The sequence below is a fragment of the Telmatherina bonti genome (genome assembly GCF_933228915.1).
Source record: "Telmatherina bonti genome assembly, chromosome: 16".
NCBI lineage: Eukaryota > Metazoa > Chordata > Actinopteri > Atheriniformes > Telmatherinidae > Telmatherina > Telmatherina bonti.
Window position 1 is genome coordinate 16,626,888 of NC_136614.1, and position 18,437 is coordinate 16,645,324.

Below are 18,437 nucleotides of genomic sequence, written 5' to 3' on the forward strand. Positions count from 1 at the left end.
ACCAACACCACAATCATTATTTGAAGTTGCTAAATGAAACAAAAGGTTATCTGCTTGTGGAGAAATGAAATACTATCTGTTGAGATCTTAGACAAAGCCATCTGGGCCCCATTTCTGCACAGGAGAACCCTCATCTTGATCATCTTCAACCAATGCATTTCATTCTTTAAGATGTTTTTTTTTCTCCTGCTTTCACTTCTTATTATTGCTTCAGTTTTTTTACTTTTATTTTGTACAGCACTATGATGTCAACACTTCGATTAAATACTACAATGAGTAAATTTGCTGGAGTGCCAGATAAATATGATTGCATGTGTTTTCTATTATTCATTGTTTTTTCATTTGTTTCCTCACAAACTGGTGGAGCAATTTTAGCAGGATGTCTGACAGAGAAATCAACAGCGTTTTTGCCTCAAATGAAGTGTGAAATTAAACTGATTTCCAATTTCTTTTACAATTTTTTTTTATATTATGCAACAACTTCTTAGCTCCAATCATTTAAAAAGTTTAATTCTGTAAGATGATGCAACAATGCGAGTTACAATAATGCATCCACTTTCATGCCTGTAACAGAAATGACACAAAAAATAAAACTAGTCACTTTTAGTACATTTATATGGATCAAGTATATGGAAGGAATAAGCTTTTATTTATCGTGTGTTTAAAAAGCTACAGAAATTTGTTCTGCCCAAAAAATAAATAAATAAATAAAAATCTATCTTTATTTGACATTTACACCTTTTTCATGTCGCCGACAGACTGCTTCATTTAAGCGAGAAAGGAGCTGGAAACTCCAAACCACTTCTCCCCGTTTCATGTCACCTCAGTCTTCAAAAACTCCACATAATGATGGCTACACTTTGAACTTGAAGCTTCAAAATAGAAGCTAGTGAGTGATGTTGGAGAGGCTACATCTATCTTTAACACACAGCCTACATGTAGCTGGTTCTTCGCATTACCTTCCAGTGCGGGTGTCTGGATAAAGATATTTGGTTTTTGATCAATGTGGTCAGACAGACAGGTCTCTGAGACAAATAACTCAGCCTGGATTAATGGTTATCTAAAGCCCTTGACTTAATAGGCTGTCTGACATGTCTGTGCCATCTTTCATCCTCTCTACTGCCCTCACACTTGGGCTGCTGCTATTAGGAAACTCATTCTCCAGCAAGAGGTTAAAAGGATCAGCTTGCTGGTCTTTATATCCAAGTTTGTTCAATTTTTATTTTGGGTTATGCTTCATAGCATCTTCATGACACTAAACAACCATCTGCACAGGGTGCAAATTGAATGTATACTAATGCTGCACACTAAGAAAAGAGTTTAGTCCTGCTCTGGTGCAGCCAGCAACACAAGAAAGGTCTTTGAAAAGCCCACTAATAACTGGGGTTTTCAGCAGTGGTCATGCACCGCATTACTGGACGCAATTATCAGCCGAAGTTCCATTACTGGAACAAAAACATTGATGAAGTTTTCTTGTTTTTCACATCGGTAGAATTAGTTAAAACAGGCCCCCAAAAAATGTATTTGTAGCAAAATGTCAGCTTCTCTACTTAAAGAGAGGACGCGATGAAAACAATTTGTACTGGGCATCGAGTACAAGGCCAGACTGTTTGTGTGTGTGCTCTTACACAACAGAACATCTGCTCCTTCACACACGCACATACACACACAAACACAATCTCATAACACAGAATTCTAACTTAGACAAGATGCTGATGAAAAATACAGATAAAGTAACCCATAAATCGCTGGCTGACTGGTCGTTTTCCGCTCTGATACAGACACAGATAGAGGAAACAGCGAGATATTAATAAATAATGGCAGCAGGAAGGAGGAACAAAGTCTCACCCATGGCTGTGTCATAGGAGTTGGGGAAGCTCTTGTCCACCCTCTGTCTCATGAACACCCAGCTGTTGTTGGCGAAGGTGCACTCAATGATCTTGTTGTTGTATTGTTTCAGCTCTTTGGTCGCCTATACAAAGACATGGAAGATAAACCTTTAATAGGAGGAAACAAAGAAATGGAAAAAGCAGCGAGGTAGTTTGACCCACTGACAAGATGCAGTTTAAAATACATTTATCCTCAGTTAGATGGAAAAAGCAACAATTAGAAAGCTTCCAAATCTGAAATAATATGTTTTTATTGTGGCAATAAATTCACCATTTTTTAAACTTTAGGAAATGTGGTGGTAAAACCAAAGAACAGATACATAAAGGAAACAGATCAGCCACAGCCAAACTTAAAACAATAAATAAGTGCAGGGTAGATTAGTTTGTGTTTAATTCATTTTTCATCATGCCATTTTATTTTGTTCCATAAACTGTAAGGAAATGTGGAACAGACACAGCAAAATTAGCACATTTCAAAAGCTAAAACAGCAAACATGACGTTCATTTGGATGTTCACATTTGGAGTTTAATGGATAACACTTGAAATAAAATGAGTTCTTACCAAGAATGTGTATCAATATTTTTTTTCTTCCTTTTCTTAAAATTTATATTACAAATATATATATATATATATATATATATATATATATATATATATATATATATATATATGTATGTATATATATATATATATATATATACTTACTTACTTATAATTACTGTACATAAACATAATTATGCCTATTCACCTAATCTAACAAAGGTATGCAATTCTATTTGATTCACTTTCCTTAAAGTGAATCACTTCCAAAAAGGCTTAAAATGGAGGAAGTCACAGAATGTCAGCTCTATTGACCCGTCTGTCAGGGTACTCACTAATTTGTTAGTGTAAGTGTGCGAGTCACAAGCTAAAATCATTATACTGTATTATGACCTATACACACACACACACACACACACACACACACACACACACACACACACACACACACACCAGATATGCAACATCAATGGTTGAATTTGCCCGCTTTTACTGTATTACATCAGTTTTGTTCTTATTAACGTTCCTCAACATTTTATTCTAAAACACGCCCGAGGAAGTGACTTGGAAGTGTCATGGCACATATGCGATAGCTGCGATTTGTTAGAACCTGATGGTTTTTTAAGTGGAGAAAATCCTCATGGACACGGTTTTCTCACAACATGCCATTAAATTTACATGACTGGTGAGCACACCAGGCTATTGTTCAACAAAACACACCACTGGTGAAAAGAAGCAGTGTAACAGGCTACATTTCTACAAGTTCAGGAGAATTTACATTTATATATCACAAGATGCAGTTTATGCCAAACTTTGTAAGTCCAGACTGACTAAAAAGTTTTTCTATTCTACTCAAAAATCATTTGGCAGATGCTTTCATCCAAAGCGACATACACGTGATAAGTGATAAAAAAAAACCACAGTGGTCGAGCTTACATGCATGCCTTTTGGGTGGAAGGAAGCTGGACCCAAACACACCACCGTGCTGCCCATAACATAATATACTCTTTATTCATAAGCATGAGGTTTTGCTGCGAGAGCTTGAATAAAGGTGACTGGACTTCTACTACTTGGTTCATGACAACTTTTCATCTCTCACAGTTCAAATGTGAAGAAGTCGTAAAAGACGACAGGCTGTCAGTGACGCACCTGACCAACCTGTTGGTCGAGCCAGTAGCTTCGTTTACATGGACACAAATCTTCATCAATCAGATCAGAGATTCCAGGTGGCATGTTTCCATGAATGTGAGATAAACTGATCAGATAAGTTGTATGTAGATAACAGAAAGATGTACTACGATTGTAACGCATTTGATATGTGCAATTTGGCTAATTTGAATACATTTTTTTCTCTCTCATTTTGAACCTTTTAAATGCTGAGTAATCCTCAACTCTTTCTGCATCCAACGGAAAGATATCTGCCACAGTCCTTGTTTTTCCATATTTTTAGCTGATTTAATGAAAGCCCAGTTAGGATATGTACAGGTTTACAGGGTTTCCTTGATGTAATTTTGACCCTTACATTTTTCCTCCTGCTTCATAGGAACATTATCTGCCCAGTGGTTACGGTTTTGAAGGCCAGTTTATGTTCCAGTGGGCGGTGTGAGCCAAAAAGCAGTTCCCTTGTATGACCTCTGCGCTTCTCCACCCATGTAGATGTTTGTCTCACTTCCTTATTAACAGTAAATGTGAAAAACCAACAAAGGACTTCAGCTAAATAAAGAAAAAAAAAAAAAAAAAGGATGTGAAAAATTTGGACATAACTGCTATAATTAGACAAAAGAAACATGTCTGATTCATTTAAGCAGCTGACTATAAGCTAAATTATCTGATGTTAACATAACTGCAGCCATTAAGACTTGTGGCATGTCGAAGACGATATGTAAATTTGACTGGAAACAGACTCAGGAATGCAGTCACAACATGTTAGAAAGACGCAGCAGGCTGCTCATTTAAACACAACACTGACACGTTGAGTTGCCACCAGATTACTGCAGAGAAGGCTTGATTCTGATGCTGCTGTCACACTCACGTCGCCCTGTGTGGTGCGGATAACATTTTTCTTTAATAAAACTGAAGAACGAACAGTGAAAGCAATCTTGCTTCAAAGTAAATTACCGCACCAACACTGTCGCCATCAACAAACACCGAGTACTGCAGCCGGACTTTTGTAATTGACATTTTCTCTAAAACTCCTCTGAAGAATGACGGAGGGAAATCATTCAACTTATACAACATGTTTAATTATTTGTCGATTCATTCATTCATTTTCTTATATGGTTAAATTCCGGGTTGCAGGAACCTGGAGCCGATCCCAGCAAACACTGGGTGGGACACAATGCACACCTGGGACAGGTCGCCAGTCCATTACAGGACCAATATTTCTAATTATCTGAATGAAACTCTTTCTTCTCTCTGGTTGCAGAGCTTCCAAAGGATTTAGATTTAAACATTAGCACGTACAAATGTTATTACAATGACAGTCCACGAATCTCTTTGAAGCATCTCTCAACAAAGCAGTGTAAGAGGTCTCGCTCCACCTACTGAACTACACAGGATCACTGACTTATTACATCACACTCTGCTTTGAAAACAAAAATCTGTGCTGCACACTGTAACACTGCACAAGTGTATGAAAGTGGCACACAATACTGAAGATCAAGTATGAGTCAAAGAAGACATTTGAGCATCTGTTGTTTATTTGTCCAGGGACTGTGTCTCACTGAGAGGATTTTTGAGACTTGGAAAATGCAAATCCCTGAGCTGCTGGGAACATGGAAGGCAAAAATTTTAAAAAAAAAAAGTGCAGCTGAACTAGGCTGTCATAACAAGCAAAATGATGATAGGAGTAATTGTAAAGTGCTCCTCCGCGACTTCTCACTGAGGTTAGAAAACTGTAAAGATGTTGACCTCTGGGGTTCAGAGTGAACATGTGACCACCTGCCAAAGCCTGAAAGCGAATGCTGCCAGGAAAGCATCAACGCTTGGCAAGACACTACAAAGAAAGAGCTTATGTGATCCTGGAGTGTGGTGCATCTGGGCTCGCAGTGGGGGTTGAATTCGCACAGGAAGCAAGACAGTGTGTGAGGAAGGAAGGCGGAAATGGAGAGGAAGAACACATACCAAAGAGGGAGACTGGAGAAGTCATATTTAAAGCTTCATAAATCCCAGTTTCACCGTGTAATTACGGTTACATTTCTATTATTTAATCTCAGTTTGATGACAGGCTTACTGTATGAGCGAGACATTTCTTCCAAACGGCAGATGATCTAAAGCGGCAACAGAATCTCAAAGCTTTCTTAAAGCTCTGCGGCGCAAACTGCCAGAAAACTGTGAAGGGCAGCTCCAGCAAGCAGGACGCGCAGCTACAGGCTGGATCTGTTCCTGCTGGTGAGGGGTGACATGTTGGCTGCCATTTTCCATCACCACTTGGTGCTTAATCTATGCAAATCTGTCTCATCATGGCAGAACACGTGTGCCGCCAGTTACTAGACACACACAAACTCTCGACCAGCCAGCGTTGCACCACTACAGAGCAGAAGAGATAATTCAAACAAAATGCAATTTGAAGGGGAGGTCAATGTCATAACAAACTTTAACTTAAGCTGTTTTTAAGATTCACTTTGTACCATGTTGGAAGTTTGATTTGTAGAAATAAAGAAAGCAGACAAAGTCCATGAAAAAATAGGAATTTTGATTTGTACTGATAAACTGAGCAGACAAGGCCACAAAAAATTGAAAAGATGTTGAAAGATTGAAAGAAAAAAATGCTTGTGAGTGATGGTTTTTAACTCCTGGAGTCTGTTCCGTGAAAGTATTAATTATCCCTACATAGCATGTGTTAATAGATCCAGTTCCACCATATAAGCAGTGCTTGTGTGTCATCTGATATACTCGATTAGAGTTTTTTTTCTGTTACTGTAAAAATGTTAATGTCCTAGAAACATAATGCTTCCTTCTGGGAATCCTCAGACATTCATTATTTAATTGAATCGGCAACATTTTCTTCTAAGATTATATCTTTAAATATTGCCTATATATAGCAAGGAGACAGTACCGAGTTAAACTGCTTTGTATGAGCCGCTGTTTGAAGTTCAGATCAGACTGAAGCAGCAAACATTCTTGTTCTGCTGTGAATTGTTAATATGATGGCGTTTTTTCAGCTAATACTTGCTTGGCTATGGCATCACCTTAAACTATCTAATAACCCTTGAAGACACAATACAGAACTTTTCCCATTTTTCCCGTCGCGCGCGCGCCCCCCTTACCGGCGGGTAACTCGGTGCCCATCTTGCATCCTACCTGTCTTGTTAGCTCTTTCCAGCCAGCAAAAGACGATCATACAGTGACTCTTGTTTTTTCTCTTTCTTTCTTTTAATTTTCTTGTAATTCTTGACTAAATCAGCAACGTTGCGTGTTAAAAACAGCCAGTGCATTTTCTAGAGTGAAGCGAAACTCTGCTACGTCGTCACTCATTGTCCCGGATGAAAAAGTTGCATCGTGCGGCTGGGATGCTGCTGGGCAGCAGCAGCTCCAGAAATACACATGATAGATGTCACTGCGTCCAGAACACAGAGTTTTAAGGTCAGAAATGCGTTGTGCATCTTTACTCTGCTACTTAAACTCTTCTTAACAAGATCTTTCTTTTGTTTCCTCTGTCCACAACAACATATCCAAAATGTCTTAACAACCAGAAGCTCTACAGGCATAACTCGGTCTCAAATAAAAGCTGAGACATGTGGGATTATTATGAAAGTGTCAGAACCAAGATACACTGTCTGTTACACTCAACTTACAGTAAGTTTACCTTTAATAGTTATCTTCTCCTAAAAGTAAACCATGTGACCTTCGTCGAACCCAGAAGATAGCATCTCACTTATTCTAAGGACTAGTTAAGTCACGTCTGATGAGTAACTGCATGAGAATAGAAGTGAAAAAACGAGTAAACCTCAGTAGTATTACAGATGTGTAGATGTCTCAGGGACCCTCCAGCTGATGTTGATGATCAACTCCTATAAATTGTTATTCAGAAGCAGCAAGGATAGCACCTTAAATTCAACTTGGAAACACAATGAGGATCTAGAAAGTAGGGAAGTCCGAGATTTGGTAGTTTAGCATAGAAAGAGTGAATACTTCCCTTCATGTTCGAGAAAACTGCAGGAGGAATCTGCAGCTGAACATCTCATTCATTCACGATGGATCTGTCTGTGGTGGGGGTATTTTGAACATCTGGAGAGGGCATCTATATTTCATGAAGAGCAAACTGAATTTAAGCACACCGCACAAGGTCTTAAGATTTTTGTATGTTGGTTTTTTTTTTAGTGTGTTTAGAGGGAAGAAGACTGCTTTTGGCATCTTTTCCAGGAAAATGTTGGCATTGCAGCATTTAACTTTGAAGGCAGAATGCCAAGAGTAAAAAGATGTAACTCTCTTCTCAGAAAAACCTCGAAGAAAACACATTTAGCTTTCTCCATCATCTAGGCATGCAGAAACCGAGGTCAAAGCTCACTCTATTTTCCAGCCCATGCACAGTACAGTCAACCTGCTTCTTTATCAAATACCTTTAATCCACGAGGAATGTTGCATTAGCACTTGATGCTACAGTATATTACACTGAAGTGATGACGGCACAGGTGAATACACATTCAAAGATTGTGATTTCCTTTTATAGATTTTATGTTCTGCTCTCTCTGGATGACCCTTCCTTTGTTTCATCCTTAGCTTAATCAGAGACAACCTGCAGGTCTGCGACGCTGCAGCAACTTGGGTCCATTTCAATAATAAAAACCTAGATGAAACAAAGTGGGGAAAGGAGATAAGATGCAGACTTATGAATATGAAAAAAAAGTGTCCTGAGAGGGAATACTATTACATATAAGCAGTATCCAAAACATGTTGTAACTTTAATATACACCATCAGACAGAATACAGCAGTTCTCTGAACATTAATATCAGCTCCTTCTACAGCTATAAAAAAAAAAAACAGAAACAGAGTTGATTGTAAAGTTTTGAAGTATTTGACTGAGATCTGTTGTTCTATTCATTTCATTTAGAGTTTATTTCAAACTAAAAAAAAAAAAAAACTTAAAAAGAACAAATATTGGTTACAACAAACAAAACAAGCTTTGAAAAAGTTATAAAAGCATGGTAGGCTTCATCTACATCATCCACATATACCTTACTCCAATTAAAGTGCTTTAGTTCGTTTTTAAATGTCTGTATTGATTGTTCTCTCATCTGTCTTATTTTTGTATCTTGGCAGAGCATTCATTTTGTTACTGATTTGCATTAATGCAAATACCAGAAGATGATCACTGGGATAATAAATTAATCCACAATTCACCCTCTGATCTACTATATTATTAAAAATATTATCAATCAATGTGGCACTTTTTGTTGTTATACGAGTTGGTCTTGTGATTGTTGGGTACAAACTTAAGCTATACATTGAGTTTATGAAATCATCAATGGGTTTTAGTTCCTGTGGATTATTAAAATATTAAAATCCCCACAGAAAAATAACTATATATTGTCAATTATTTTTCCACACATACCTATTATCACTTTTTTGAAAGTATCAATACAAGTCCCAGTGGCTCTATATACACAGTTTCTCATTAGATCTTTTGAGTTTTCTTTTTCCATTTTAACTGTGATACGTTCCATGACGTTATCAATAGTTAATGACAAGTTTTCCACTTTTTTACTTTTGAACATTTTATCGATATATATATATAAAGCAACCCTACCTCCCCTTTTGTGTTTTCTATGTGTAGAAAACATCTCATATCCATCCAGGTCAACAGAAAATGTCTGATCCGGGTGCAGCCAGGTCTCAGAAATGGCTATGGCTGCATCTATCCAACTACATAGACTATAGCAGGTCTTTGTCTGCCAAGTCGGTGAACAAATTGGACTCCTTGTTATATGATAAGGTCCCTGGTGAGTATGTAGAATGCTCATCATTATCCCACACATTCAGATTAACTGCAGCATCAGAGACAAGAGGAGAAAAACAAGGTAATAGTGTGAGAGTGAAATGAGGAGAGAGCAGGTGTACGGCATGTTGTCAAGCCTGGCAAGTAAACACGGCACAAGACTCGCCAACACAACCCACAAAGATGCATTTTAACTTTACAAACTTCTAAATGTGAGGTTGTTCTGAAGGCCAGCGTGGCTCAGTGTTTCTTAATGGAAACACTTTAAATTATCCCTGACATTATTCATGGTTTTTAATCCCACATCTTAGTCAAAAAAGCAAAACCTGAACAGAGCATTGCATTAGGGAGTTACATAAAAGTTAGAGATGGAAACAAGGGGAAGTGCACGCTGCTAAGCCGTCACAGCTTTATCAAAGCTGCCAGTCTTCGCCGGAGAGCTGCTCTTATCCCCCCCTTGTTGGTGACTACACCTGCCAGGCGCCATTCAGATTATTTAAGATTAATGAGCTAAATGCACAGGCCACTTATAGCTCCACAAAAGGAGACCACTTCCCTGAGGGGTGAGAATAAACTAAAGAAGGAATCAATAGCCAATACTTCTTCCAAACTTTGACAACTTTTAGTTTCTTTAAGGACTAAAAACGTCTCTTAAATTTTCAATATATTATAGAGAGGAATTTAGGATAAGATTAGAATAATTCAAAATTTAATCATTTTTATTTATATTTAAAAGTTTGGTACACACTTGCAAGTGGTTTCAGTCATTCATAACAATAAGACCTTTGGTTAGGATAAGCTGCACATAAGTGTTGTAAGAGTTTCAGCCATTTGATTAAATGGGAAAGTATGTTTAAACTTTTGACTGGCCGTGCATGCAAATAAAATACACTTGTGACAGTTGCCTTCTAAAGTATTCACTAAGACTGCATTTACCATATGCATGAATATCTCTTTTAGGCAGGATACAGAATTGAAATATTTCTACTCCTCAAGCCTGTCAACGATGAGACCCATTTTTCACAACAGACATAACGTGTAAGATTTATGAATAGATCAGCAAGTTTTTACCTTCAGTTCCTTACCTAACCTCTAAAAGGTATCTTAACCCTTTAGTGCTTCTATCACAACCTGATTCAGCCCAAAATATTCTCAATACAGCAACAATGCCAATTTTATGACTTTTAATGTTTTTATACTAAGAGATAAAAACTAAGAATTAGAGAGTTCATGTTTGTGCAGAAAGGGGGGGGGGGTTGTGCTCTGTATGTGGATGTGTGAGAGATAATGAGTGTGTTTTTAAATTAGTATGTTGATCACTATGGTGTGTGGAGAGTTGTTATTTTTTGAGATGTATAATTTTTTTTTTTTTTTTTAATTTACCGGTATTAATTTTTTTTTGTCTTGTCCAGCATTTAAGCAAGCAGACTGATGTTCTGGATGCTGTGTTCTGCTGAGCAAATTTATTTTGCCAAGGGGAACTTTTATAGATGTAATGATCCCCTTGTATTTCTTGATTCTTATTTTATTTTTCTATTTGTTTTGGATAATTGTTTGTATTACAGAGTTTATGCTGCTGGACCTGACCGGAAAGGATAGAAAAGCGTCAGAAAGAGAACAGAAAAGAAAATAAATTGTTTTTATTATGTAAAAAACTTTGTGCTGCCTTTGGCAGGAAAACAGCTTTATAAATAAAGTTTGACTTGATTCGATGTAACAGAAAAACCGCACGACTCCTCATTGGTGCTCCCAATGATTGTCAGCTTTGTTTTCCTACAGAGGCTGCAGGATGTTTTCTGTTGGGTGAAGCAGCTGTTTGTTTGGCTGTTCTGTTTCAGCTGTACTGTTGTTGCTTCTGCTCTCTATCTGGTGTATCTTTGTCTCATTTTTTTTTTTTCTTAACTCCATGCTTTCTTTGTTTCCACTTGTCAGCTTCAGCACACACACACGTTACTTATTGATAGACAAAATAAATAACAATACTCAAGCATTGAATTCAAGCAATTCATTCAAGCTTTATTTCCTTCATATCCATTGAGACACCCTTGGCAAATTGAAGTTGTTCCACACAACATGAGAACCAGACCACCATTCTGCTTGATATGATGCAGTGCAAGGAGAAAAAATAAAATAAAATCAGAAAAAGAAGAAAAAACACAAAGCAAAACAAAACACTACTACAGCCAAAGCAGATGTTTACAGCATGGCTAAAAGAAAAAAAGAGGGGGGAAAAAAGTGACAAAAATATGGGTTAATGTTCTGTACCCTTAGCTTCCACGTCATATCTATCCCTTTGCTTGTCATAAAAACACTTGGATTTTATAGAAATGCAGTCAGATGCAGGTTTTCCAGGACTGTATTTATATTAAAAAGCTAAGCTGACAAAGTGAAAGCTCCTTCCCAAAATTCCGTCCCTTTAGGATCCAACAGAAATTACGACAACAGTGAGCCAAATTGGAAGAATTGAGGCAATAAAACAGGTTTTCGTGAAGATTACAACATCTTTCAAATTGCAATGTCGGGCTGATTTCCTGCACCAGCAGCCAATTGCATTTTGGTGAGCTGCCAACTGGATGAGCCTCAAATTTAATCTAATCTGCACATCAGAATAAGTGGCATGCCCATAAGCAAGGCAAAGAACGTCAAAACGGCTGTCTGGTGGCGCACTGCAAACTCACACACTTACTGTGCAGAGGTGTCAGATTTATCAGGAACAGTGCTCTGGCCTGAACCACCAGCCATCATGTCCCCTTCTGGAATATAATTAATTTTCTTTACATATTCACACTTGGATGGACTGTAATGCACATTCTACGACAAAAATAGCGACATCAAAACCGACAGAAAATGACCCCAGGGCTGCAGCTTCGGCTCCGTCTCCGCTTAGAGACTAAGCAGCAAACAGAAAATACACTGTGTTCAGTTACAGAGCCCAGGGCTTAAACATGGGAATCTGGTCGCACGGTGACAATACCAGAGGGAGCGGAAACACTCATTTACTGTGCTTCTGTACCATGACTGTTAGAAGCCTACGCATACCACAAGTCATTTAACTGAAATAAGAAATGTCCAAAAAAATACAAGGGTATTACGGAAATCACATTAAAGTAGAACAAATATAAAATTATAATGCTTCTCAACCACTTCTCTGCCTCAGACTGCTTTATCTGAATCATACAGTAATACACATGAGGAGGTGGTTTTTATAGAGAGCATTTGACTGAGTCTGTCAAGCTGAAAGTTAAAAGATGATGTAATCTCACTGCAAAATTTTGAATACACCTGGAAAATATACAATAAATAATTGTCAAATTTATCTTCACACTAGAGTATGTAGTAGATGTTACGATCCAACATTACATAACAGATACATTAAAAAAAGATACAACTAAGTCATTATTACACTGACGGATCAATTGTCTTAAAAAAATGGACCTAATTTGGAGTTAATGTACTGTTACTTTCATTTGTTGGTTAAATAAAGATTTATTAAAAAATATTAAAAATGAATAGTTCCTAAGCAATGATTTAATCGTCCTGTATATTAGCCAAATTAAAATTTCATGGACTGTTTACATTGTTTAAAAAACCAACTTGAACAACTGTGAATTCAGAAAAAACACTTAGAAGATCCATAGACTGAAACAAGATACGAGGACTCTATTTGAGACTTTCCAAGCCAGAATGAATTAGGACAGAGACGAGGGATAGCTGAGAAAGACAACCTGAGGACACTTTCTATGACAAGCAGCTAAGGTTCTCATCTTACATGACATCAACCATCATGCCAATAATCATGCATGACTTACACACTTAATATTTGCCTGTTGCAATTCAGCTACAGGATAGAGACTTGGCTGTCTGCAGGGATCTAGCTTCTAGATCAAGTGTCTAATAGAGGAGTTGCACTTTCTGGTTTGCATTTGATAAATCCCTATGTGCTGAACCTTGCAGACTGATTTCTGTGCAATGTAACTCTATCTATCTATCAATCAATCAATCAATCAATTAATCAATCAATCAAACAGTGGCCTTTCTGTGTGGAGTTTGCATGTTCTCCCTGTGTATGCATGTGTTCTCTAGTGATACTCTGGCTTCCTCCCACTGTCCAAAAACATGCATATTAGGTTTACTGGTTACTCCAAATTGTCCCTAGGAGTGAGTTTAGTACTAAACTGTTTTGTTTTGCATATATTATATTGTCTGTTTGTACATATTGCAATGTTTTGCTTTGCATCTGTCCAGATTCCCTCTATAAGGTTTAAATAGCCTCAATTGAAGGCCTGATTCACACAAGTATATTCCTCACATTGGGTCTAATGTGTGAAAAACATTGTATGTTAACACAAGTGAGTGTGTGTGTGCATGTGTTAGTGAAGTAAAATAAGTTATTAAAAAAAAAAAAAAAAAAAAAAAAAAAAAAAGATGGTTGTGTATCCAAGCCAGTATAAGAGCAGCCTAAAGTTCTGCAGATCCAAACAGCAACAAAATCTGTGCAACACAAAATTTGTGTTCTGAAAATGTAATAGTCTACTATGTTAAAGACAACATAATTGTAAACATCCCAATATTTGCCTACATGGAGATCTGATGTTAAAAAAAAAAACTGACTCATTTTCAATTATGTGGAACTATGTAATTATTCACGAGGAAATGTGACAGCTAAAGTAGCTGGTACTGATTATTTTCCTAGCTTGAACTGTTATGTTCACATCCATTGAAGTAGTTTGACTAAAGAATCTTGACTTAAATGTGTTGAGAAATTTTAGGATCTCTCCAGTATACTGACAGCGACTGGTTTAACTGCAAACATGTTGAGATCACTGAAGCAGAAACACGGCCAATTTTAAAACAAATATTGAAAAAAACCCAAAAAAAACAGGTAAGATTATTCATAAATGTTGCCAACTTTTCACATTTCTGGATCAAAACTGCAAACTAATGTCACTACTGGGTCAACAATAATATAAAAAGAATGAAAAAAAGCATTTATCACGAAAGTTAATCACAATCCTATGACTTCCAACTTGGTTCTTATAACAACATGCATGCATTGACACCCAGGGATATTTGTATGTTGTTTTACTGTATGTTTCTTGCAAAGAAACAAAAAATCATAAAAACTAGGGTTTTAGTTTATTTTTACACAGAATTACTGCTTGGAGATACACGCAAATAAAAGTGACAAATGGACAAGCCATTATTCATTAAATTCAATATGAAATGAAGTGAGACCAAGAAAAGCACAGAGGAATCTAGAAAAACTGTTGCCTGATAAATTAGTATTGTGTTATAATTTGATTTTACAGTAAACATATTACAAAGTATTATGTCAGTTATTACAAAATTTGCACTTAACTGCTTTTGTTACAGATAAAAATGACAATAATCTTGTAAATACCAGTGTATTCGTACGTCAATGTGTTAACTGGGTGGGGTAGCAAAGTAAAACCCAACTCTGTATTCCAAAATGAAAAATTCAACGATGTGAGTTGTCTATAAACAACAGGTGTAATTCACTCACTGAATCACTGAATAGAAAAGAAAGAAAGAAAAACCAACTGGGTTCTGAAATTTCACACAGCATCATGCTGGGAGCATTCACATAGATGATTTTACTTTTGGAGAAAAAAGAATAAAAGATGGGAGCAATGATAGGACAAGAAAATCTTTATTTTCATCACCACTATTTCTTTATGCGTGTGTGTGTGTGTGTGTGTGTGTGTGTGTGTGTGTGTGTGTGTGAGAGTGTGTAAATGCTCTGATTATGGACACCAGCTTGTTTGTTGATACACATTGAATCTCTGAAGTGAAATGAGGAGCTGATTTTGATTTAAAAAAAAAAAAAAAAAAAAAAGGAAATGTAGATTTGATGATGACAATTAGGATGAAATATGTAAACCTTTGATTCACGACACTTCCATCTTTGCTCTAGAAAGAAAGCTGGAGGTGTACGGTGGGGTGGGGGTGTCTTTGGCTTGTCGGCACATAGATGAATTTGACAAAACAACACATTTATTTTCTCACCTTCATCTTCGCAAAGGGCCTGTCATAGTTGCCAACGTACAGCAAGCCGACAGTCTGTGGTAGCAGCCTGGAAAGACAAATAGATTGAGCTTAACATCCTCAGCACAGGATCTCACCGTGAGAGTCTGTGAGTGTTAACAACGGTGCAAAGAATGCACTACTCCACTTCCACTTACTGGGTAGTAACAGAACGGCGAAGCTGTGAGATTACACCTCTCGGAGCCCTTCTGTCTCCCTGCACAGCTTGATATGTTTCTCAACCTACAGAGTAAGCTACAGGAGGACTATTTCTACATCAAGACTATAGCACTTCTGGAAAACACCCAGCTCATATTTAGACATGAAATGTTATAAGAATGTGGAGAACCTAATATGTATGGCTTCAGTGCATACTTTTCTCTCTAATATAAGTGCATGTCAGGTATAGTTGTGGGTTATTTCTTAGTTCTTTTTAACCAATTAACAAGACAAAAAGTCTGCAGTTGGTTAGCTACTAGTGTTTGGAAGATGTTGCTCTGATACCAAATATGTGGTCAAAAGGCTCTCAGTGGAAGTGAAACAGACCACAAGCAAAACAAAAATATAGGAGAGAGAGAGTGTGTCAACTTGAAAAGTGTGGATTGCATTGTGGTGGATTCTCATACAGAAACAAGCAAAAAAACAAAGAAACAAAAAATAAACCCACACAACAATACAGGACATGGATAATTGCAGGAGTCCTGCCTTGTAAAGGAAAATCCCCTGAAGAACCCTCCAGTATCCCATGAAAAGAAGACCTCACACAAGAAAAAGAGTAATTCCTACAAAGGCAAGTTTTTTTGTATTGTACATTTTATGTACAAGACTATTCAAAGTGCTTTACACAAAAACATTAAAAGCATTACAGATGGTTGCAGGAAACATTTAAAAAAATAAAAAAATTAAAGAAAATGTAGGAAATGGCCATGCCTCTATAAAACACATGGACAGTGTGATGGCATGAGTATGCATGGCTTCCACTAACACGGAGTCAACAGCTGCTATTGATGATGTGTCACAACGCAGAAGCAGGTGGATGAAATCTGTAGTGTACAGGGACATAGTGTCTGCTCACATTCTAATAAATCCAGACAACTGATTGGACCGTGCTTCTCACCATGAATGTATGCATCGACGAATACCCAGCTGCTTAAGTTTAAGCCATTTGAACACAGAAACATTGATTAACTCTTAAAAAGTAAAAAAGACATGAACACATCAATTCACTGAAGATAAGCTGTCTGGTTCTATGGATGGATTTGACAATAAGAAGAATTTTGAATTCAACAACTCATGGGCGTGCCCCAGTGGGGGACAGGGGTGTTTTACCACGCACACAACAGCCGCACGTTTCCATCGTTTAATAAAGACTGGCTGCTCTGGTGGCTTTATGGTCGTCATCTGTCTGCCTTCTCCTCTTATGCTGTGTGCGAGTATATTATCTCATCCCATTAAAATATTACAATAGAATTACAATAATAGAAGATGATGAGTTAGGGGTCTGTGCAAGCTCACATAGAACAATTAAGTTTGACTTCAAATACAAAAAAAAGGTCAATAATTGCATCTCTTGCTATTTTGACAGGTTACCTACTCAATGATATAATGCTGAGAATATTTTTTAAGACTGTTCAGTAATTAACTGGAAGAGTGTTGAAGGAATATCCAAGTTATTTTCATCAAGAAAAGCAGTGAACACTGCAATATACACAGTTAAAACTTGCTTTTTGCAACAATCATTAGAGGTGGATTAAAAAAATACTGTATATATATTAAATTTAAATTGAATCAACCCAATATCCTCATCATATCATAAAACTCTGAGATCAAACTTTTCTTTATTTTATTATATCTATTTTGGTGACAGCAGTGGGCCTACTTGTGTGACTTGGGACACAGAAAGATCTGGATATATAAATACAAAATGAAAAGTTGCCCGTTGCTTTGGCCCAAAATCAGCTTCTCTCATTGAGATGACGCCAAATTCAGATGTTTAATTCAGCACTTGTAAATGATGTTTTTTCTGGATAACCAAAGACAAAAATGTTAAATGTTAGCCTGGAAAACTATCATAAACTTCCTAAATATAAAGGTTAGAGGATTTTTGGTGGATTAATATAAACAGCTGTGACACATTTATGCCAAAAGTTTTCCCTGGTTCACAGGGAGAATATTAAAGGGGTGCTATTATGGTATTTGGAGTTTTCTGAGCTTTCTACAGTGTTAAAGTGTTGAATCCTCATCAGACATGTGAACGGCACTGTTTTTTATCAACTTAACGCATGTTTGAGTTTGAGTTCCAGCACGCTCTCCGTTCAGTTTCCATGGCGACGAAAAACGCGTCATTTTAGAGAGTTTTTTCTACTTGGAAATCCTTGTGACGTCCCGGGGGATAAGGTTCGGTGATTGGTTACCTTCTACTGGTTAACAAGGGCATGTACAAATACATCAGGCGGGTGGAAAACGTCGGATAAAGTTATTTCCAACGATGGCTGGTGAGTTTACCAAAAAGAGACATCCTGCTGCATTTGTTGCTGTTTTCCACTTTGTTTTCAGGGTCTGATTCAGGTTCCAACATGTAGAGCTGTATTCTATGTGTTGACATTGTAGTTTGTTTGTTTTATTAAGTTCATATTAGCCTAATCCTTCTGTTTATGAGATGTTACAATGATGGCGAAAGCAGTTGTGATGCGCGCTCCCGATGTAGTGCAGTGGCGGGAGGCGGGGCTTAATGCGGCAGAGTCTCAATTCACTCGTTTTGCCCGCAGGCTGATCTGACAGCCTACGGAGAGGTTATGTTCAACAAACACCAAATGTTTTGAAAACAAAAGGAAGTGACATCACCACGCACATATGTCCTCTGAAAAATATCTGACAATGGACTGGTAAATTATTATCAGACTTTCCCCTTAATGTACATGGACTCAGTTTTTATACATAAATTTATCTTAGAATGTTTAATATTAAAGAAAAATGGATGCTGTTACATAGATTTCTGTAAATGAATAGACAATTAATCAAATC

The 18,437-nt window shown here is 37.2% G+C and overlaps 1 protein-coding gene across 2 annotated transcripts in view; it reads right to left on the reverse strand.

Moving 5' to 3' along the window:
• The window catches only part of rngtt (RNA guanylyltransferase and 5'-phosphatase), a 97,258-nt gene that overhangs the window by 1,499 nt on the left and 77,322 nt on the right, over nt 1–18,437 (reverse strand). For both annotated transcript variants that reach the window (XM_079255351.1, XM_079255352.1), the window contains exons 14-15: nt 15,396–15,462; nt 1,849–1,972 (exon numbers count right to left, since the gene is read on the reverse strand). In XM_079255351.1, the coding sequence (XP_079111477.1) occupies nt 1,849–1,972; nt 15,396–15,462 (191 nt within the window). The remainder of the gene's footprint in view (nt 1–1,848; nt 1,973–15,395; nt 15,463–18,437) is intronic.